This window comes from Carassius gibelio, chromosome A7, assembly GCF_023724105.1.
Source record: "Carassius gibelio isolate Cgi1373 ecotype wild population from Czech Republic chromosome A7, carGib1.2-hapl.c, whole genome shotgun sequence".
Taxonomy (NCBI): Eukaryota; Metazoa; Chordata; class Actinopteri; order Cypriniformes; family Cyprinidae; genus Carassius; species Carassius gibelio.
Genome location: NC_068377.1, coordinates 7,917,884 through 7,941,315, shown reverse-complemented (window position 1 = coordinate 7,941,315; position 23,432 = coordinate 7,917,884). Strand labels below are relative to the sequence as shown.

General features: G+C 38.2%; 1 protein-coding gene across 3 annotated transcripts in view; it reads left to right on the top strand.

The window, feature by feature from the left end:
- Positions 1 to 23,432, top strand: part of trip4 (thyroid hormone receptor interactor 4) — a 74,843-nt gene that overhangs the window by 20,674 nt on the left and 30,737 nt on the right. Inside the window, exon 12 of one of the 3 annotated variants that reach the window (XM_052601156.1) lies at positions 22,403 to 22,505. In XM_052601156.1, coding sequence (XP_052457116.1) covers positions 22,403 to 22,505 — 103 coding nt within the window. Of the gene's footprint in view, positions 1 to 517; positions 1,333 to 22,402; positions 22,506 to 23,432 lie in introns of those variants that run through there. The other 2 variants (XM_052601155.1, XM_052601154.1) reach the window with 2 other exon arrangements.

Genomic DNA, 23,432 nt, shown 5'->3' with positions numbered 1-23,432 from the left:
CACTTCCCTACAGGTACTGTTTACTAACAAGGTGACAGTGCCAACTACTGGCCTGGCATATGTAATAGTATTTTTGTCCATTTCGTGGATGCGTGTAAACGCAAATCGTTTTGAAAACATGGTGTATACGTGAAACTTTTTAAAAACGCAAGGGAAAAACTTTTCAGTTTTTGACTACATCGTTGTCCAGTGTGAGGCTCTTGGTGCAACAAACTACAAAATGGACCGAACCGTATGCTAATAGCCTGGCTACACTAGTCCAATTTGTTTGTTGGATTAATTCATCTAACATTCGATATACTCAAAAACATTTGGGTCTGTTTCAACCCAACTTTTCATTTGGAGACTAAATTGACAATGCAAACATCTGCGACTTGCCACCTCCAGCGTTCCCACACCCTCTTAGTCTCATTAGCTTTAATGAGATATTGACACACACACTGGTGTCTAAATTATGCACACTCGTTTTCCACTGACGTATAAATAGAACTGATGAAATGTAATTGCTCTCCTTTAGATCACTCAGAGGGTGATTATAGAGAGAGAGCTCCAAGTGACTTCCACCCAGAAGTCATCGGACAGATCCTACCGCCGAGAGAAGCGAGTCGCTCCCCGGCTGCTCTTCCAGCCCTCAGGCTTGTGGTCTGGCTGTGGCAATAACAGCACAAGTGGAATCTGCTTGGAATCTTCTCTCTTGTGTTTGTCTTGTTTGCTCATTGGCTGTTTTCTCTGGCTTTTCGGCGCTGATCCTGTGGAGTGTCATAAAAGCCTGTGTTTGAGGTACAGGCAGTGTGAGCGCCTTTTCATCCTCTGTTTGAGTGCTCACAGCTCGGAGGCCAACCATAAATCAAGTCTGAGAAGCAGAAGGGGGTGGAATGGGGGTTGAGAGAGCGAGGGTGAGAGAGTAAAAGAGAGCGAGAGAGGCTGGGCGTAAATAAAGCTTCCCATAAAAGCCTGAACGAGAAGTGTGGATCTCTCCATCCTGTCCTCCTCCACCCCCTCTGAAAGAGAATTAGCGCTGGCTATGTGGCCTCTCCTGCTGTAGTTTGTTCCCCCTCCCACTCAAAATAAAAAGGCTCAACTGGCTTTGGAGCAGAAGTGGGCAGCCTGGAGGGAGGGAAGAGAGGAAGGTGCTGGCGGGGGTTGGTTTTCACAGACACATACACCATGGCCCATCTGTTTGGAGGCATTATAACAGTCTTGCAGTATTAGAGTGCATTGAGATATTGATCAACGACCCCCCACTCTCAGGATTACTGTGAAGGCACAGTCATCTGCTCCCTGCCCCTCCTGTTTTATTTTGGAGATTGAGACATAAATTATGTATTTTTAGCCACCGATTTCATTCAGACATCTTTCTAGGCACCTAATACAATAGTTCAAATCTCATGTTACATTGAAACATGCTTGTTTTAGGCAGTGAAGATTATGAGCAAGATCAACACTACTGGAAGGTTTGGAATAAACGAAAAGAAAAAAAAGAAAATTATGCTCACCAAGACTGATTTTTTATTATTATTATTATTTTCTTTTTTGCAGAAAATTCAGTAAAATTGTGAAATATTATTACATATGCTTCACATTTTGTGGAAACCATGAAGTTTGGGGTGGAGAAGATTAAATGAAAAAAGAAAATATTACTTTTATTCAGTAAGGACATACTAAATTATATAATTACTGTCATACTTTGACAGTAAACACATTAAACTGTTTTAAACTATTTATTTTAAATAAATACTGTTTTTTTTTTTTTTTTTTTTTACCATGCTATTCATCAAAGAATCACCATTATAATAACCGCTGTTATTATTAATTGAGCTGCAATGATAATTGAGCACCAAATCAGCGTATTATAATTTAAGGATCATGTGACACTGAAGACCCAAATAATGTCTGCAGAAAATGTATAAATTAATAAATTACTTAAAGTATTAAAATTGAATTTTTTTTTTTTAATATTTGGCTTTACTGTATCTTGATCAAATAAATGCAGCAGCCTTGAAGAGCATTTACATTTTTATTTTTTTATTTTTTAATCTTGATTATTCCAATGGCAGTATACAAGGTTTAAAATGAATGTTTTAGCTGAATATGTACTGGCCATGATTCAACTGGGAATTTACCCACCATCAAAGCATATTTGTGGCTCAAGGACCCGATACACTTCATAGGAAATCGAAGAATGAACTGATATAACAAATTCACCCAAAATCAGGCCGAAACGAAGTTTGTTTTGAGTTTGTTTTGGCAGTTCCTAACTTTCTGGGGGAGTTCATTTTGACTCCTAAACACCTTTGAGTTTTCATTGGTCCGTGGCGGTTATGCAATCAGTGGGTGTGTTCTGAAACTCCACCTTATTTGACGTGCAGTTTATTTATTTACTTATTTTTTCAAATATATCCGCACTTGTACTTGTAGACAGACTTTACAGATTGAGAGAAAGCATTTAATTCCTAAAAAGAAACTGCAATGAAGCTTGGCGTTGACGACCCGAAGTTATGCAAAAAGCAACGCAGAGAAACATCCGAGTTTTCCAAAGCCATGAAAGGAAAGAGGAAAGATATAAGGTAGCATGTACCAAATAGGCTTACATGTGTTTCAAATAAATGTTCATCTGGTCGGTTGGTTGGTCGGTTTCCTGTTGTTATTTTTTTTAACCAAAGCAAATTTGGTCCTTGTTTTATTTTATTTTTTTAACTACGCATGTATTCTTATGGTTTTTAAGATGCTTTAAAATGTAACGATTATGTTCAATCGTTAATTAAATTCAATCTTGACCAGAACCTTGGAATTCAGTCCTAATACCACAAAAACGTAAGCTCTCGGTAGCCATTCATTTCCTAAATCTCATACTCTGTTCAGTTTGATTTGTATTGATCTAAACCTTGAACCGAGCCCTCAATATCTCTGTCAGTCCAGTGCTGTTTTGTAGGCTGCCATGTCAGGATGATTACACACACTTCCATTTGTCTGTCAACATGGCACTATTTTAGTCAGCCAGATATAAGCAGAAAAAAGAACCAATTTCCGCTCCACTGTAGCTGAGTGCTGTATTGATCTGTATTGACTGAGCATGGGCAGGTTGTCCTGCCAGAGACAAGCTGGGGTATTTTTGTAGTACTCCATCATTTGCAGTCTTAGTGTGTATGTAAATGTAAGGGATTGGCTCTCCATTGCTTTATTAGTTTGAATATCACCTGTTTATGCTGCAGATTGGCCCAGTATGGCATGACAGAATACGTTTTTATTAAATAACAGTGTGTTCTTACTGATCTAATTTAATAATTAATAATCCTTTAGACTTAAATACAAAGATAATCATGTTAGTTGTAAAAAAAAAAAAAAAAAAAAAAAACATACTACCAAACTCTAGTATTTAAACCTAGATTTGAAAACTAGAATTTAAGAAATTCACTGTAAATATGTTGCTGCTGAATAGTGACATAACTATGAATGCATTTTGTATGTTGAGCTTTTTAAATATTGATTGTAATAGTCTGAATTTGCCAATTCAGGCTCTAGATTATTAATAAATGATTAAGACATTCTTTAATGTGATAACTTATAAATCAAATGTGAAGTTATCTGCAGGCTTTTGATGGCAGAATTAAATTACCGTCACTAAAGTGCACTGCATTTTGAATACATAGACATTTCAGTGAATTCAAAATGAGAGGTTAATCATGTTTACTGCAGAAATTCATTCTATTAATTGGGATTCTTTCAATCTATTATCCCTAGTTGTTATTTGGAAAAGGTGCTTTGTCTATTGAGATGCAGAACAAAGCAGTTAAGCTACCTCTGTTGAGAAGACAGTGGCCGGTTGGCAGGGGGCGGCAGCCCTCGTTAGTGCAGGTTAGAAGGCCAGCTGATGCCTGTGTTTCCTTGTGGAGTAATGTGATATTTATATGCTGAAAAGCCTTCCTCCAGTGGGAGAGACGCCCGGAGTGGCTGAACTGGATATGAGCCAAACAGAGTCTCTCTCTCTCTGTTGCTCTACCTATCCTCCCCCCACACACATTGTTTTTCCCTGTCAGTGTAGTGTGTAAGGATGTGGTTGTTAGGAATTCAATTTCTCCAGTAGCTGCCTTCATTATCTGCAGTGTGAAGAGGTGCTTTGAAGCCCCCTCCCTTTCTCTGTGCTGGGAGTTTTGCAGTGCTGGAGAGGTCAGAGCATATGTGACTGCAACGCTGTGTAGAATGTGGCCAATGGAGTCTGGACATATTGAATGACAAGCTTAGACAGATTTGCGAATACATCAATTGAAATTTTTTCGGTGGCGCATTATCAAAAGCAAAGATAATCCACTATTAATCCAATATGACAGCATATTGATCCAAAAATTCAAACGGCTTGATAATTGAGACTAAGATTTGGGAGGTTAAAAAATAAAGATTCATGGTTTTTATTTTTTTATCATTATAGAGTGGTTGTGTACACACTGCTAAGACACATTTATATGCAAACACCATGTAAAAGTAAATTTTGCATCTGATGCCCTTTTTAATTATTTGTAAACTTGTAAAATATATATATATATGTATATTTATTTATTTATATATATTAGCACAATTAATGTGTTAAATTTGACAACCCTAAAATTTCAATAAAAAAAAAATACTCTGGTATTTAAAAATGGTATTTAAAAATAATCTGGTATTCACTCAATGATTCAAAATGTTTTTTAAGGTTGAATGAGTATTTTAAAGCAAAGTGTGAGGATCTGCAGATCATTTGCCGTCATCCTCAGTCATATTTCCTTACACTGTGTCTACACAGGACGCAAGAGTTGTCATGTTGCCACGCCGCATCGGCTAAAGACTTGTCAACACAGGGCACAACAAAGCAACCATTGAAAATCATTTGAGATTTGTGTCAGCACATCATAAATAGAATGTGGCAGCAGTTTACTGTCAGGAATTTGTGGTGTCACGCCACGCCGCATCCAGTATAGACGGTATCACTGATTAAGATGAGTTCTATTGATTGATTTATATAATGAATCTCTATCATAGATCAGTGGTTTTTGTCACCTCACGCTGCTCCCATCCAGTGTAGACACGGTGTTAGGAATCATTAGTTGTTTTCCCTTAAAGGGTTAGTTCACCCAAAACTGAAAATTAGGCTCTGTTTTACTCACCCCGGAGGCATCCTAGGTGTATACGACTTTCTTCTTTCAGATGAATCCTGTCAGAGTTATATTAAAAATAGTTTTTGATCTATCAAGCTGTTTAATGCCACTCAGTGGGTGTTGCAGTGCATCAGTCCAAAAGATGTTATATCTATACACGTGAGTATTGCAATATTTTGTTTGGCGATACCGTATCGATTCTCAAAAATGTAATATCAATATAAAAATAAAAAAATCATACAAAATTCATTTTGATTTTATTTCCCAACTGCTAGATGGGAATCTTCATCTCTGTACAAATCCTGAGTGACAGGAAATGCATAAGATCACGACACTTATGTTAGCGTTAATGTAGTTTGCTGCTAATAATGAAGGGGGAAAGATTTGTCCCAGTTCATGTTTCGGTGTACAAAGCTGAAGTGTGCCGTCATTTGGGCTTTTGTAGTAACATCCACTGTGGGACTGTAGTGCTGGCATCGCCTCGGTTCCACCGCTTGCCGCAACCCATGTGAAGAGGCTTGCACGAGGAGCAGCAATAGGCGGGAAGCCTGGCGGCTTGTAGTGCTTTGACTCTGATAATTTGTTAAATCAGTGAAATGAAAGAGAGAGTTGGTAACGATAGTTGAAAACGAGGAGTTGGTGTCTCACACATTTAATGGCTTGTACACGGCAACACGCTCTTCTCATACATGAGAGATTACTTTATCTGTATCACCAAGAAAGAGTTAAGAAAGACAGAATAATAAAAAGGCGGCAGAGCAAATTTATCATTCTCACGTAGTCCTTCTACGTCATCACCACGTACTCTGCGTTATGAGTTAAGTGATCAGTCTCTTAAAGGGCACACCGCACTATAATGTGATGCATGCAAAATATATAGTGTTGGCTGTTACAGGCTGCAGTTGGCTTTCTTTTTGGGGGCGTTTTTTGCAGTTGGTATGGTGCTCGTGTCGCGGTTTTCAATGGCGGCAGAGTTAGTTTGACATTCATTAGACATTCGTTTTTTGCCAATTAAATTCTTTGTGGTGGTTATGTTTTGAGCCCAGACTAACTCAGATAGTCATAAATATATGCCCTTTACGTTGCACAAGTCTAAATTTCTAGGGGGGAAATTAACCATTTAAATTAAACAATTTAACTAAATGACATTTATAATTTATAGAGAAAATTTATAGAGAAAAAAAACATCCCTGTTATTGCACAACGTTTTTAATTAGTTTTGTGTTTTATAATAATTTTACAACTTTTAATGTATGCAAATAATATAAATCCATTAAATGACAACACCATTTGATTTAAAGGTATCAAACCAGCTGTAACATATACAGAACATTATTCAGTATGATGCACAAGGCTTAGTTTTTCAGATTATGCCTTTATTGTTTTTATAAACAGTACTAAATCCATATTTTTCAAATGTTTTATATACAGTACCCCAGAGCCGGACAGTAACGGAGTACATTTACTTGAGTACAGTACTTAAGTACATTTGAGAAGCAAATATTGTACTCTTTACTCCGCTACATTTCTATCCATAACCGTAAGTACCCGTTACTTCTTCGACCCTAACCCCAATCAGATCTTTTTTTTCCTCGTCTCAAGAAATATCCGCATCCACATGAAACCACAAAACGATGTAGTATACATGCCAGACCAGCATGTGACTCTGTAATTCTGCCATATTGATACACTTAAAACAGAGAAGACGACATGGACTGTGCTCATAAACCTTGCACGTGGTACACAAACGAACATGGAACAATACATTTATTAATATGTGTTAATGTTAGTTAATAAAAAGGCAATAGTTCAGTGTTTATTAATTTTTTTTTGTTTCGGTTACGTGACGTAGCGGTGTCTTGACTAGGGGTGAGACGTGAGCTGATTATGTAATCGTTTCAGAAAATATATGGATTCGCCGTCCAGAAGAAAACGCAAAGGCGGCGTTTTCAAATTTATCCTCTCTGGGACCCTGTCGATTTTTGTCCTACCCTGTCAGATTTTCCTACCTCCCACTAAAACAGTGGGTAGTACAATTCGATACCGAAAAATGCTCCTGTAAAGTTATGGTTTATTAACGTCTACACCTACCCTTACAGTACTGAAAATACAGTAATTATGTGTTCTATTCGCGTTTGTAGCTAGAAGGGATACAGCTACAGGAAACCAACAATAAATATTATTTTCTACCAATTAGATTGTGTTTTTATTGAAGTCAATACCTACCACAACCCTAAACCTACCCTTACAATAATGCAGATACATTAAATATCGTTGTTTAGCATGAGAAAAAGGACGCAATATTGATGTGCTCATGCGCAGTAATCCTGGGTAGGAAAATCTGATGGGTAGGATAAAATGTCAGGACACCGGTTTTAAAAAAAATCGGTTTCACTCTTCCAAAACGCTGGATCCATTATAAAAAATTTGTGCGTATTCACAGAAACGTGTCTCTGTGTGGACCGAAAAAAACCATCTCGGAAACCCTAAATTTGTTGTTTCCCTCTCAAACATTGATTGGATTGTGCAGGCGCCACTGATTGGGACAGCCTATCAGAAATCACCTTCAGCTTTCCGCCAAAGATTTCATGACATTTGATTGAACTGAAGTACAGTACACACACACACACACACACACACAGAGTTGTCACACATAGATTGTGTGTGTTAGAATGGTGTTATTTAGCTGAAAGTATTTTCTCCTGCCTTTGCCTGTATGTCAGTGTGAGATAAAGGGCCTTAATACTGTCACTCAAATGAGCTGAATTTAATTTTTCCTTCTTTGTACTCTGACCTAAACACAGCTGATTAGCTGATTTTCTTTAATCATTATTATTTTCTCTTCTAAGCTGTGTGTATAACACGGTCAGGTTCAGAGGTGTGTCAGAATATTGCTATATTGCCTTCTTTGCTGGTTTAGTTTTATTAATTTGATTGCTGAAAAAAACCCCAGAGAAACTCACATGTACACACAATTGTTAGCTGAATTTTCTTTTCTGATATTACACATTAATGTAAGCTGAGCATTTTCTTTGATATTCTTGAGTATGCAGTGTGTTTAACACAGTCAGGTTCAAATGTGGGTGCAAAAAATCCATTAAAACTCTAGCAGAGGTTTGTCAGAGCATTGCCATTGTGCCAAGTGAGAAATGTTAAATAAAGCAACATGGTTAAAAGATGAAAATTACTTGATTTTACTTTCAATTCCTTCTACATTCTCCAAGGTATTAACATAACTCCATGTAGGACATTTCTGTACATAAATCTAAGCACTGTGGCAGTAGTAATGCAATATTTAGAAAAAGTACTCTTGATACTCAAGTACTTTTAAAAACAAGTACTTCAGTACTTTTACTGAAGTAGACATCTGACTGTGGTACTTGTACTTGAGAAAAGTTTAGCAAGGGGTATCTGTACTTTTACTCGAGTAATAAAACTGTGTACTCTGTCCGCCTCTGCAGTACTACTTAAATTAAACTGACACCGTTTGAGATAAATCTATCAAACCAACTGTAATATATTCTGAATATTATAATGAAATATATATATATATAATGCTAATTATAATATTATAATGCACAAGGCTTGTTTTTTTCAGATTATGCTTTTATTGTTTTTATATTGCTTTATTTTATTAAAGGATCCTGCAAGCACTTTAATTTATCCCCCTTTACTCATACTGCACAAAAAATGGTTCAATAACATTGAATGTTACAGGGACTGATTATTGCAAATGCAGATCCCACGGTGTTCTGTTTAAACAATGTTTATTTTTTTTATTGCTAAGGTTTGCAAATGGCTGCTTTCCTTACAATATATACTTTTCCTAAAATAAGAAATATCCTAATATATCGCCTTGCTTACAGTATCGCAGTGTATCGCAATCTATTGTATCGCAACCCCTGTATCGTGATACATATCGTATCGCCAGATTCTTGGCAATACACATCCCTAATAAAAAGCGTCCATCCATTTAAAAAATAAAAAGTCTCTCACAACTCCAGGGGGTGAACAAAGGCCTCCTGTGGCAAATCAATGTATTTTTGTAAGAAATATATAAAAATTCAAAACGTAATAATCACTTTAATGTAGCTTGCACCAACAGTTGTACACCGAAGCAGCTCTGGGCTGATGACGTATGGGGTCAGCATTACGCTGTATTTTTTTACAAGATCAAAGGAAGTCTAGTTTCCTTACTTTAGCAAAGGAAAACCAGTCTCCTCTCCTTATATCGAAATCCTCTGACTTTCTTCTTCACAAATCCTCGTATTGTGCTTCTAATTAGTGACCGTTGTTTTGTTTTGATCTCTTCGCTGCATTTCCGCATGCATCACTTCGTTTACAACAGTGAGCACAGTTTTTAATAATGCATGCAAAACGCGCTGAGTGGCATTAATTAGCTTGAAAGATTAAAGACCATTTTTTATATAACTCCGACTGGATTCATCAGAAAGAAGAATTTTTATTTTGTGGTGAACTAACCCTTTAAGCAGATTTCACACAGGATGCTTCTGGCACACCCCCTAACTCCACCACCACACACACGATCATGCCCCCACCAATATCTTCATCCATAGTGATGTTTCACTGTAGACGTCATCCGATGCTAAATTTGTAAACATCCCCAAACCCTAATACACACACGTAACATTAATTTGCTTTATTTAATCATGTGGACAGAAATAGTTGAAAAAAGTCGTGTTATGGGTAATGGTCACAGCGTTTTGGGGTTCAGGAATAACAAACTAAATACAGTACACAGTAAAAACATGATATTTCATTATCAATAATGGGGACATTCAAATTGGCCAAAATCAGTCAATGTCTGTTATCTAAGCTTTTAAAGCAGTAATTAATCTGTGGCCTTTAATTTAGATCAGTGGTTCCCAACCACGTTCCTGGAGGCCCCCCAACACTGCATTGCTGAGTCCCAATTCGCCTACTTATACTACGACCTAAAAGTATGTACTTTTTTTGTGAGGAAAAAGTACATACTTTTGAGTGTGTAGCAAAAGAGTATGAACGTTCTGGGACATACTTCGATGACGTCATGCAACGTGAACGACAACGTGTTTGCCTAGTTATGCACACCACAACTGTTAAAGTTTCATTCATTCTTTATGTCCAGTAAAATTTTATTTACTATTCCCATCTTTTTTTCTCATCTTTTTTTTTCACAATACATTTTACAATGTGTTCTTCTACCAAGTTGAGGAGTGAAGAAGCAGGGCGGCGTCGTCGTAGAACCAAACGCAGGTCGTTTGTGAGGCGGCTGGTTCTGACGTTCATGTGCAATGTGTGTAACGAAATAAAATATAACTTTAATTAGGGTTAAACATTTGAATTCTTACACTTAAAAGCTGAGGGTGCATCTCCGCTGCTGCACCCAGCTGCCATGTTTACATCACCACAAAGCCATCGCAAAGCTCCTCCCTCCCGTACGCAATGGGTTGTGGGCAATATTAGCACTTAGAGTGTGCATTGATCTGCACTTCGAATTCTAACCGGAAATAGTAGACCATCCGCGTATCTTTGGAATACTCTTTTCAACATACTACGATTTGGGACGTACTAATTCTAGTTTCGCATACTATTTAGGACGGATAGTATGCGAATTGGGACTCAGCACATGTTTTCCATGTCTCCTTAATCAAACACACCTGATTCAGTTCGTCAGCTCATTAGTACAGACTCCAAGACCGGAAATGGTTGTGTTAGACAAAGGAGAGATGCAAAATGTGCAGTGTTGGGGGGCCTCCAGGAATGTGGTTGGGAACCACTGATTTAGATCAATGTTAACAGCAGTTGATGGTGCCTTGTCCTACATCCATGTTGTTTCAGTTAGCCAAATGATTTGTTCTTAAAGCTAGTTGTTATGGTCAGCCAGGAGGTCGTTTTTGACATGCCCTCATGAATGGAGGCTGTATGGAGTCAAGCAGGTGCTCAGCTGGGTCTGTTAAAGAACTGTGGCCCTGTCCCCCACCCAACAGTAGTGGCAGGTGTCGGCCTGTACCAGAACTACTGAATTAAGGCGGTGTTAATGCATCTGACATTCTCCTCCCTTATCCCAGCCGGCCTGCTGTCATGAGCCAGAAGCTGTCAGTCAGAGAAAGACACAGGCTGTGCAGAACTCACCTCACCAGCCATTCACTGCAGTACTGCTCCATAGGCATTTGTCTTCCTGACAGGCCGAGCAGAGAGACCTGCTGAGGGTGTCGTGGGTCAGAATGTTCAAACTCAAATGTGTTATTCTGGAAATGCATGTCCCTCTAAGCCAACCCCACCCGATGGATCAAAGACATGGTGCTGCTTTCATCCTTCATCCTGTTTCTTTTTAGGGCTGCACCTTTTACAGGAAGGGATGTTACACATTCTTAAGCACTGTTCTTCAAAAAAAAAACTTCTTTTCAAGGGATTCCATAATGAACTGCCCTGCAGAACTGGTGCTAGTTCTACCATTTCCCTGTTCTGCTGATCATATTGTGAATGACCCTCCCTGCTCTTTCCCATTCGCCATTTCTCCAGGTCTGTTTAATTAGGTGTCGGTAGAGCCAGGGGGTATCTGGATAAAAGGTATCTTTCCCTGGCCAAGTTAGTCTCCCTCTTATGGGACTTTGTGGGAGCAACTGGAAGTTCACTGCAGGGCAGCGGTTTTCAACAGACATAGTTGAGGTCCAGAACCTCAATCAAAAAAAACATTTTTGTCTACTTACTGACACGCTCATATCTCATTTCATATCTTATTTCATGTCAAGACCTCTGGGTTAGGACCTGTGAAGAAATGGTTGCTCATTGGGCTATTGTCATTTTCCAGTTTTTGACTAGGTCCATGTTGACAGATGAGGTTAGATTTGTGGGACTGATAAGATTTTTTTTTTTTTTCAAAAGTGCATTAAGTTTAACAGCAGAATCTCCTGTTGAGCTTTTGATCCAGATGGAAAGCCTATCCTTTAATAATGCTCTTGAGAAAAAACAAGGTTTGATATATATATTTTTTTATTGGGTTTCGATGTCAAACCCTCTCAGAGGCTTGCAGTGTTTACAGTTTAGCAGTTATCATTGCTTGAAAGAAAGATAGAGTTCTACACAGTGCTGACCCGTCCAAGAAGTGCTACAGGCAGTTGCCTAGGGCCCCACCTTAAAGGGAGGGCCCCATGGCCTCAAGGGTGTCAACTGAATTTCAAGGTGTGTTTGGCTTGAAGCTGCTCTGCACAGACGGATCAGTGTATCAAAGTACTTTGATGACAATTGGTTTGTGGAGCGACACTTTCAGTTGAACACAACTTCTGACATCAATATAATCATAATATTAGTCAATATCATCAATAGGCAGGCACACATCACATGAACCTCAATAAACATTGGATAAAATGCTCACGTTCAATAGAAATGTAAAAAAAATCAGTCAATAAATGTTTAGTGACACTGGAGTCTCAGCCTCAGATGTCACACCCATGGACTGTTGGCTAAACGTCTGATGCATATGGCACACAAAAGTGGAAACTCTGCAGGAGTTTCGAAATGTCATCAGATTGGTTGAATTCTACAGGATTTCTGGTAGATGTGTGTGTTGCATTTTTTTAAAGAGCCACACAGATGGGAAATCAAAAATTACCAGTATTACAGTGTATGATGTAGCTGTCCATCAGTGTAAACACATTGTTTACCGTGAAGTTGTGTGCGGAACAACCAATCAAAACTATGTCAGTTGACCAATCAGAACACCGTATGCAACCGAAAGGTGGGGTTTAAGGAAACTGAATCTTTTGAACAGCTTCGTGCGAACCGTTTGGGGATCTCTGTAAATTGAGGTAATTTTAAAATGATATTTTGACAAAATGACAATGTTTTTTAACCTTGGATGGATTTAAACCTAATGTACAGGACTTATAAACAGTGATAAGAAGCTTAGAATTTTCATCTTACTGGCTCTTTAAGGCTCTGCCTGGAAACAAAGATGCTGTGACACCAAACCCCCTCACAAAAGGCATCATGTTTACAACTGTGACAACTAACATTTATCAGGATCAACTAAATACTGGATTTTCAAAAGTATGTGAAATATTTAAAGTTTGTGGAATAGAATCTTTAAAATATGTCCAAGAGTTTTACACACTGGTCTGTTCTTATGGTGACATTTCCAAGGCCCGAAACGTGATGATGATCAAAATTAACTGTGATTGGTTGTTTGACATGCCATTCAAATGGCCTCATGGGTGGGCCTAGGCCAATGAAAGTTTCCATGAATTCCGAAGCTTCAGCTGTCAGTATGAATGTCTGGCTATGCAAGACTAGTGACACTGAATCAGGCTGGACACTGACAGTTAAATCAGCAGAAATAGGATGATGGGTAATGGACCTCGTTATGTCTACATCACTTAGAGGACCCACCAAAGAGTCACATGCACAGGATACACATACAAACGTGAACATGAGTTTAGAGGCTAGACACAGCACTACTTTAGGTCCGAAACATACACGAGCAAACATGGTTGATCAAATCTCTCTACTCTAGGAAGCTAGGAAGTACTCTAGGAATACATAGCATCAAGTCTAGTATACTGGCTTTGACTGACTGTAAACATTAATATCTTATTTTAAGCCTTATTGTGTACCACCTTAAGTTTAAAATTACTCCCTGACAGAAATTGCTTTGAGAATGTTAACATAGTGGGGTTATTGTGTCTAACTCAGTGTCTGGTTAATTCTTAGGCGACCTTGTTTTCTTGTTACTTGTGGTTTGTTCTCAAGGGTGAGGTCATAGGCGAAGCTTAGGGGCCTGGAACTGAGCAAAACATTTAGGCTACATAAATCTTACCTCCAAAATAAATGACCTCATAAAATCTATCATCATCATGTGGAACTGCATTTTTTTCCCCATTCACTAGCCCATTATTTTCTGTAAGTGAAGGTCTGTCAAATACTAATGTAGGACCTGCATTTCCACCATTTCTGGCTCCATTGGAAGCCTGCTAGTTTTTCATTTTGCTTATACGTTTTCAGCGGGAGGCTGATTCAGTGACTCTTTTTAAACGAGGCCAATCAATGCATTACAACGATGGTTTTTACCCCTGCGGGCCGCTGCCTCTGAGAGGAACATTACCTGTTCAGTATGCATTAAGGTGAGTGTTTATCATCAGCCTGATTGACACAGTAGCAGCCTGTGAAGCGGAAATAGCTGGACATGAATTTTCTTGTGGCTGAGACATAAATTATGTAAAAACACTAGTGGCAGTGTTGGACAGTGCTGTATAATTAATTTGTGCTTCTAACTTGACACCAGTTGTGTTTGTTTGTGAAGGAGTATGTTTAAATATTAATCACTGCAGAACTCTCCTACTGGAGAGAGCGCAGCTCTGTCTGCCATACATAAAAATAACTGCATTTGAAAAGTTTCCGTTTATCTGGAATGGTGTAAGCCTGCTTTAGCCACATCATTAGCGTTTACAACACAGCTCAAATTTGTTTCTTTATTAAAACCTGACAACATGAGAAATTCCACATGCGAAATCTGATATCAGCAGGTTTTTCTCCAATGTAGTGCAAGATTCTTGTTTTGGGGGGGGGGGGGTACTCTATTTAGTTCGCGATTAGAAATAACAGAAAATGATTTGCCCAATTTAAAGTCTTATGTTAAAGTAAACATATGCCACGGTTCAGCTATTTAATAGAAGTGCATGCACTCTGGAATTTTGCGTGAAAGTGAAAGATTTCCCCATGCGAAGGTGGACACGTTTACCATCAGAAATTTATTACGTTTGAAGATGAATTCTGTTTAAGCTGTACTTCATACATTGTTACATTCTTGACAATACACAGTGGACCAAAATGGAAATACTGGTGTGAATTTGTAATCTATACAGGTAAGTATTGTCATGGGAGGAGCACAAGACAGACACAGTGGGCGTGGCGTCAGGCCTCGGAGAGGCTTTTATTAACAGAAATCATAAAACACAGGGAATAAAAGTGGCCAAAGGGGGAAAGTGTCCAAAATAACAGGGAATCTGGTGTCCTCGTCGTGCTGGGGGGTTTGTGTAGGTCGGGCAGTGTTCATCGAGGAAGGGTCCAGGTAAGGGGCGGAGTCCGGCGGCCGCACGCGCTCCCCTCCTTGGTCCGGGGCACGAGGGGCGGCGGCTTCCTCTAGCGGCCGCATCTCTCTCGTCGGCCGCGGCGCTGGTAGGGGATGGACGGCCCGGCATCCTGGCCCGTCGGCCGTGTAAACGGGTGCGGTTCTCCTCCGGATCGCGGGTCCGGCTGCTCACGTCTCTTGTGGCGCGGGAGTCCCTCAACGCACCCTTCCTGGACCCACGAGGACACCAGTGTGCATGCACGGGGAAGAGACCGGTCTCCCGAGGAGAGGCGCGTTGGGCTTTTAAAAAGCGGCGGGGATGAGGCTCCATTCACATCAGGTGTGCCCCATCACACGCCGCCAGCCCTGACTCGTCCAGCGCCCCTCCTCTCACACACCCACTCCAGTCGGGAGCCTGGTGAAGAGCGGCGATTTAGGACGGGGTGCCGGTGACAATCAGGTAGGAGGCAGCTGACTCGTCACATTATGCAACCGTAAGAAATGTGAAGTTGTGTAAGTGGTACGACGAGGAAAACACATCTGTGTGACACGACATGCATCTGACAGTAGGACAGGCCATGTAGGTTTATGATTTTGTTTTAAGAATTTAAGATAAAGCCCATCTCATGTTTAAGACTTGGAACGTGCACTTTTTTGGCAGCAGCGTCCACAGTGTCCTATTATTTCTCAAATGTGTTCACAACATCATAGTATTTCGATATAAACAATATTTTTCCATTCTAGGGGAAAGCTTAGAATTTGAAATGAAATTGAAATTACATTTGGCACACAGAGAAGAAACAAAACACTGTTTTTGTTTGGTACTCATGCACACCACCTGTTATTTTATGGAAAACTAATTTTTCTTACAATGACATTTATATAGTGAGCGTGTTCCAAAAAGGACATCTATAATACTTATGTGCTAAAATTCTTTTGAACTTTTGTTTGACTAATGATTGCCATCTCTGTGAACGATGACTTAAATTTTGGTCAATTTATCACATAAAGTTAGTGTTTATAGTGGAGATATAATATCCTAGTATCCAGTTGTACTGTGACCACCCCCCGCCCTTTCTTTTTGGAACTTGACAGCATGTAGTTAAAAATTGCATTGATTAGCACTTATTTTTACCATATTTTTTAAAAAACTCTGCAAATATCCGAAAAGAGAAAACAATTTTTGTTATCGGTTGACAAGCTTTCAGTTTTGACACAAAGACAGAGCTAACATTTTTATTAGTAATGATATCAGCCAATTAATTGGCCTGTCAGATACAGTAGAGACCAAAAGTTTAGACACACCTTCTCATTCAAAGAGTTTTCTTTATTTTCATGACTATGAAAATTGTAGTCACACTGAAGGCATCAAGGGCTATTTGACCAAGAAGGAGAGTGATGGGGTGCTGCGCCAGATGACCTGGCCTCCACAGTCACCGGACCTGAACCCAATCCAGATGGTTTAGGGGTGAGCTGGACCGCAGACTGAAGGCAAAAGGGTCAACAAGTGCTAAGCATCTCTCGGGGAACTCCTTCAAGACTGTTGGAAGACCATTTCAGGTGACTACCTCTTGAAGCTCATCAAGAGAATACCAAGAGTGTGCAAAGCAGTAATCAAAGCAAAAGGTGGCTACTTTGAAAAACCTAGAATATGACATATTTTCAATTGTTTCACACTTTTTTTGTTATGTATATAATTCCATATATAATTCCACATGTGTTAATTCATAGTTTTGATGCCTTCAATGTGAATAGTCATGAAAATAGAGAAAACTCTTTGAATGAGAAGGTGTGTCCAAACTTTTGGTCTGTAGTGTATGTCTGTCAGTATTATTTAGATATAAAGCAGTAAGAGCACAGAAAGCTGTACGTTCTTCTTAGCTTTTCATGGTTTATTCACTGTTAGCCGTCATAAAGCTGGAATGCTACTCAGGCATTTTTCTCACTACAGCTCCCAGATGGTCTTTGGCTTGCAGGGGTTTACAGGCTTTATTCCCCCCTTGTTTTGTTTTTTGAAAAGGCTGCTGAGCTTTTTATTTTCCATTGAGGGTTGGTCTTACTTTAGTGAAGTACATTTAAAAATGTTGAAATAGAGCATGAAAGCAGTGATCCTGACAGTCTGCCTCTTTCTCTATTCCCTTTTTCTTTTTAAGGACCTCTTCCTTAGTGCTTCTCCTGTATCAGGGTGTCTGTGCCAATGAAGCCTTTTTATTTGACCAAGATTGAGTGCAGCCAAGCGGGCTGGCCCTATTACCACTGCGCCACAGTGCAGGAGATTGCCTCTGCCATCTAATTGCGGACATCAGCTGAAAGGCTGTTGCTCTGCAGTAGTGAGCAGACAGCCAGTCTCAGATTCATTGCTCCATTGGCTAGTTAAAGCACCAGGCTGTCTTTGTTTGGGGACATGTGGAGGCTTATAGGCTATGGTGTGCTCTGTCTGCTCACTAATCTCATAATGTTCTCTGGCAAGGGCTGCTCACCCTTTGCTGCCCTCCTCTGCACTGGACAATATGAATCTCTCATCACGCTGCTTATAGCTGGGACACACTGGCAGGATCCCAGCCTAGAGAAAAATAAAGTCTTTCCACTTATCTGGCACCCTGTCAGCATAGTTGTGGCTGTGCACACATTTTGCACTCCACTGGATGAGTGTTTTGGAAGACATGTAGACATGGTGTGAGCTGTCTTAAATGTGCTACAGTGAAGGGCTTTTGGATGATGTTTTCCGTTTTAAAGGAGTTTTTGTGGGTTCAATGCATTTTAAGCTTAGTTAAACGCATTTGTGGCATGATGTCAGTTGCCGCAACAGGTACCATCAACTCATTCTTCAATATTTAAAAGCAGAGAAAATGTGTGCACAATAATACTCCTTGCATTGGAAGCTTACAGTAGCAGACAATCGTCCAAAACCAAAAAGCATGGAAATATGCTACTGTCACACTTTTGATTGTTTCACTTAAATCAGTAGGTCACCAAAATAAAAATTCAGTTGTTATTCGTTCACCTTTTGTTTTGTTTTTTTATGTGACTTTCATTGTGTTTCATTGACTTTCACTCTTTTCCATGCAATGACAATGAATAGGGACTGGAGCTTTTAAGCTTCAAAATAGGCAAGTATACAAGGAGAAAAAAGTATTGTGGAAGTATCGATGTTCCCAGTCTTCCGAAGCTATACAATAGCTTTGTGTGATAAACCAAAAATAAAGTAATTATTCTCAGACAATTTTCCAATCCAATGAGCTGTTAGTTGGTCAGTGACATGAGAAACTTGAGAAATAGATTTGTTAGATTGGTGAATAAATCATTCATGCCAGTTTCATAAAGCGGATTAACCGATTAAATGAAATTACGACTTTGCATTCAACTTGAGACAAGAACATTGTGAAAGTCATGAATGCTTTAAGAAAGGTTGAGACTTTCAGTGAATAACCACTTGAAATTTTGGTCTGTTTCTCATACAAATCCATTATTTAGCATTAGAAGGGTAATACTGACTTATAATATGGTGCACAGACTTATGGAATTTTGAGGGTTGGTAAATGATAACAGAATTCCTTAAAAGCTGATATATTTTTTTAATTGCAATTATAATGACAGTTTCCAATCCAAACAGGTTTCTTAAACACTGTCACCATTTGCCATATTTTAACAGCTAGTCCTGCCACACACTAATGTCATTGGCAATCTCCACACATAAAAATGAATATTGCATAACCACAAATTCATTCACCTTACATAGTGAACATAAAAGCAAAAATTCAAGCTTAATTTCTGCTTTAAACCAAGACTTCCAAAACGGAAGAGCAACAGAGCAAGCCAACAATACTTTCTAATGAATAGCAAGCTACTCCTGCGTCCATAGAGCTTAAGGTAAATTTAACCCACAATATTACTTTAATGACTGATGTTCAGATTGTATCTTATCTCAATGATACAGCTGAAGCTTTTGATTCTAAGCTCTTGTTCAGTGGATGGATATGAATGTGACATGCCTATTCAATTAGTCAGGTATTGAAACTGTCATGCGGGGGAGGGGAGAGCTGGCCAGTTCAGTTCAGGAGCATTAAATCCTAATTAACCATGGAACGATGAAAGGGAAATGTTTTTGAGTTCATTCTTTGATCAGGATTATTAGATTCAGAACATTAGCCATATATATATACCTTCCATTGTGTCTATAGGCTTCTTTTGTTAAGGCAGTTAGCTTGAATTTGAGATTAGTTCCGTTGTAAAATAAAGAAAATCCTCTATTGCATTTTATTCACTGTTTAGTTTGAGATACATATAGAGGCTTTATGAAGGGTGTCTTACAAATAAGAAGACTGAGGCAGAGCATTCAAGGAAGCTATTAAGAAATAGTGCTGTTAGTCTTTTGTTCAGTAATCCTCCCACCAGACCATCAGGCAATCTGTCATCCTTTTAAATGAGTCTTAGCCCACATGCTTAATCTTTGCACTCTGCAGTTATTTATCCCATTAAAATTCTTCAAAAAATATAATTTTGTCTGACATTTCAGCAAGAAATCAAAATTGAAGCTATTTACATTTTTTAAATACATGTTCCAGGTTTCATTGTGCACAATTTCTCAGTGCACATTTTTCCAAAGAAAACAAGAAATTATCTCTATAATTCACTCCCCTTCCTAAACACATTTTATTCCACAATTCTTGCTGTTGTTGTTTGTTTTGTTTTTGTCATCAAAAATAAGAACTAAGAAGCACAGTAGGACAAAAACCTATTTAAATTAATTATAAAAATCAAATAAACATTGGTGTCAGTTTTACAGTAACAGTGATCAGGTACTATTGAATAAACACATGCATATATATGTATTATACATATACATTTCCATTTTATTGCATTAAATTTACAGATTCATGATAAAGCAAAGTTAAATTATTTTCTGTTTTTCTTTTGTTGTGTGATTTACGATTAATGACACAGACAGCAGCAGGTATGTTAGGCAGCTGTCACATTAAGACTGAATGCAAAGATCCAATGTATTGACACATTTGCTTTCTTTCCCAACCGATTTCATTCACTAATGGGTTTTGGAGTGATTTTGAATTTTTTTTGTTGGCCGATGCCAACAGGACGATGTCCATGTTGAGTTCTCTTTTTTGCTGCTCATTGTGCTTAACCATTTTTAACATCAGCCATGCCTCAAATTTATTTCCATTTGCTCAATATAAAAAATATAGCACAATCTCTGATGATAGATAATTTATATTATCACCATGATATATATTATCATATTGCAGAGTCATATCTTTGTGTTTCCGCTTATGTCATTTAGGCCATGCAGGCTGTTGCATAATGTTAACTAATAGAAAAACAAATACAAATTAATTTAATAGTAAACTTTTTAGATGCTATTTTCTCAAATTCTTATTTGACCTTGCTCTATTCCATTATAGAGCACCTTGTTTACAAATTTCAGTTGGCTCCACGTAGATAAAAATCCTACCATTTATTTACTTCATGAACGTACCATTTCGGAATTAAATAAAATATTCTGTAAGTAAAATGGGTTTCGTGTTGATTTTAAATGTTCTCTGCAATGAGCGGTAAGTCTGATTTTTATATTTCAGGTGTATTGGCTGCAGTATTGATACAGAAAAAGGCAAAATAAGGTGAAAGTTATCCTTTGAAGAAAGCAGTTAGTTACACTGCAAGCTTTATGGTAAATAAGCTTGTTACATTGAAGCAACTTAATATTTGTTTTATAAATAGTAAATGTAAAAAAAAATTGTCAACCGGTACTGTTCTAATTGGTTTTAATACATGATTTAGCCAACAAAGAAACAAAGAATCTCCAAAAGAGGCACAACATTAAATTATAATGCGAGACAGCTGCTGCTAATCAATAAAATAGCTTTGCTACTGAGAAGCTGCATGATTACAAAAACAGCAACTATGCGAGCTCACTGAGAAATGTAGTTAAGCAAACAGTTTTGCTATTTGTAGAGACACCAGTTTCCCACAATAAACAGTAAATTATTTATTGTATTTTCAAATAAGCCATTAGTTTCTTGACGTTAGAGTCAAGGTGGAGATTTTGCATCCACAGTGTTAGAAGCCAGGTTCAAAAACACTGACGTCGATTAAAGATTATTATCAATATTGACTTCATTTCTGCACACCAACAACTGCTGCGTCTGATGTTGCAGCTGTTCTGTTTTATGCGTTCAGGGTTTCCAAGAATTATATTACTGTAATGTGTGTAATGGCTGTCTGTGTGCTTGTTTTACCCAGTGGTTCTTAACTGGTTTTACTCAGCAACCCAGATTTTACACTGATATATTCTGATACCCAAATGGAGTCTAAAGTATCAAGTTTTTTTTTTTTTTTTTTTATTATTATTATTTACTTATGTATTTATAAAAAGAATTATGATAAGGGCATTTTACACATTATGTCCATTTTGGTATATGGATATGGACCATGTTCTTTTGAAATGTTGCAGTAGAGTTTTAGTAAATGCATGCCCTTTGAAATGAACAACATAAGGTTTAGGTATCCATTTGTCCTTTTATTTGTCACACTGTTTAATTGAACTTATGAAAGGTTATAAAAATGCTTCGAAAAGCCAAAAAGAATTGTTGACCACTTGCATATTTTTCCCACCTATTTTATTAAATATTTAATGTTGGTATGCATTTCTATATTTTAACCTTATATACTATAATGTTTGAGTTAGAAGTAAAATGTTCAACCTTTCATCTGCTGATCTTGAAGCGACATTTCCCAACAAGCATTTCAATCAGATATGTGGGCGTATCACAACACGAGTGTAAGGAAACCTAGCAGTGACTGAATTTATCCACATCTCCTGCGAGGCAACTCAAGTATGCAGAGGGACCTCATATCTGCAGCGCTCTTAAAAGCCCTGATTGTGTCAAGCTCTCTTTTAGTGTTGGTGTGGGGGGAGGAAATAGTGTTGTGAAAAGCTTGTGCTTCTCCAATGCCGTGATACAATCATACGACTCTCTGATGGTCGGGAGGAAATAAGATGACCTGTGCCTTCCCCCGACAGATTAGATAGATGTCACCTTTGTTATGAAAGTGCCAGTCAATTTCGCCTCTCCTGTGTGCTTCCTATCAATTACTAGGAAAAGAAGCCTTTCAAAGCCGCTGTGCTTTCTGTGCATGGTAACCAAGTGACTGAAATCAGCTCATTGTTTCCTCTCTCTCTTTTCAGTATCCCAAGATCAGTGAGGAGTCGACTTCTCCATTTGTCTTCATTTGTTCCAACCCCCAGGAGTTGTTGGTGAAATTTCCCATGAAAGGGAAACACAAGATTTGTAAGTCCCTTCTGCCTCTCTTCATGTGCCTGACTCTTTTTACACTCTCAGATGCACATTCAGACATGTGCAATAAACCTAGTGAGCAGCCTATGGGGGCAGCAATTTTAAGGATAATATAGGCCACTACACACACAAAGGTAGGCAACGTCATTATGCTTCCCAATAAGATACTTTTGAACCAAATTCTAAGATGCTTACAAAAATTAGATTTAAAGATGTTTAATTACATCCAGGCATGTATACAATATTTGCAAAAGCCATTTTGTCACACTAAACAAAATATTTTAAAACAAATGTTTTTGTGAATATACTTTTACACAGTACTATATATTAGTCATATATATTCAACAGTGCATTGCACCAAACCTTGGGAATATATAAATTTGTTAGCCGAGGCAAGGGCAGTAATGATTTTAAATAATATTTCCATGACATCAGTATCATGATGTTAGTGTAGCAACTTGATAATGCCAAACTCAAAAAAAAATGATTGTCCAGTGTGAAACTACTTGTGCCCATCTAGACAGTAGGCATTGAGGCAGCTCACTATGTTCTGAAACCGAGCTGTGATGTTGCACATCATCTATTGCTGTAACCTGTGTTGCAGGGTTTTCATATTATTATTATTTTCATAATCACTTTTGTGGATGTTTGTTTACTCTTTGATGTACAGTGTTGGTGGTGAAACTTCCCTGGAACACACAAGATAATTCTTTTCATGTATTGTGCTGGTTGTTCTTATTAGTTAATGCTTATTGTTGTCCTCACTATCATCATTTATCTTCAGTTCCCTTTGGTTATGATCAAGGCGTTCATTCATTTGATTTATGCAGACCTATTTTCCCATCACGGATCACATCTTTAGGCAACACCATTAATAATGGTAGCGTATTCGATTTGCATTAGTTTGGAAAGACAACCATA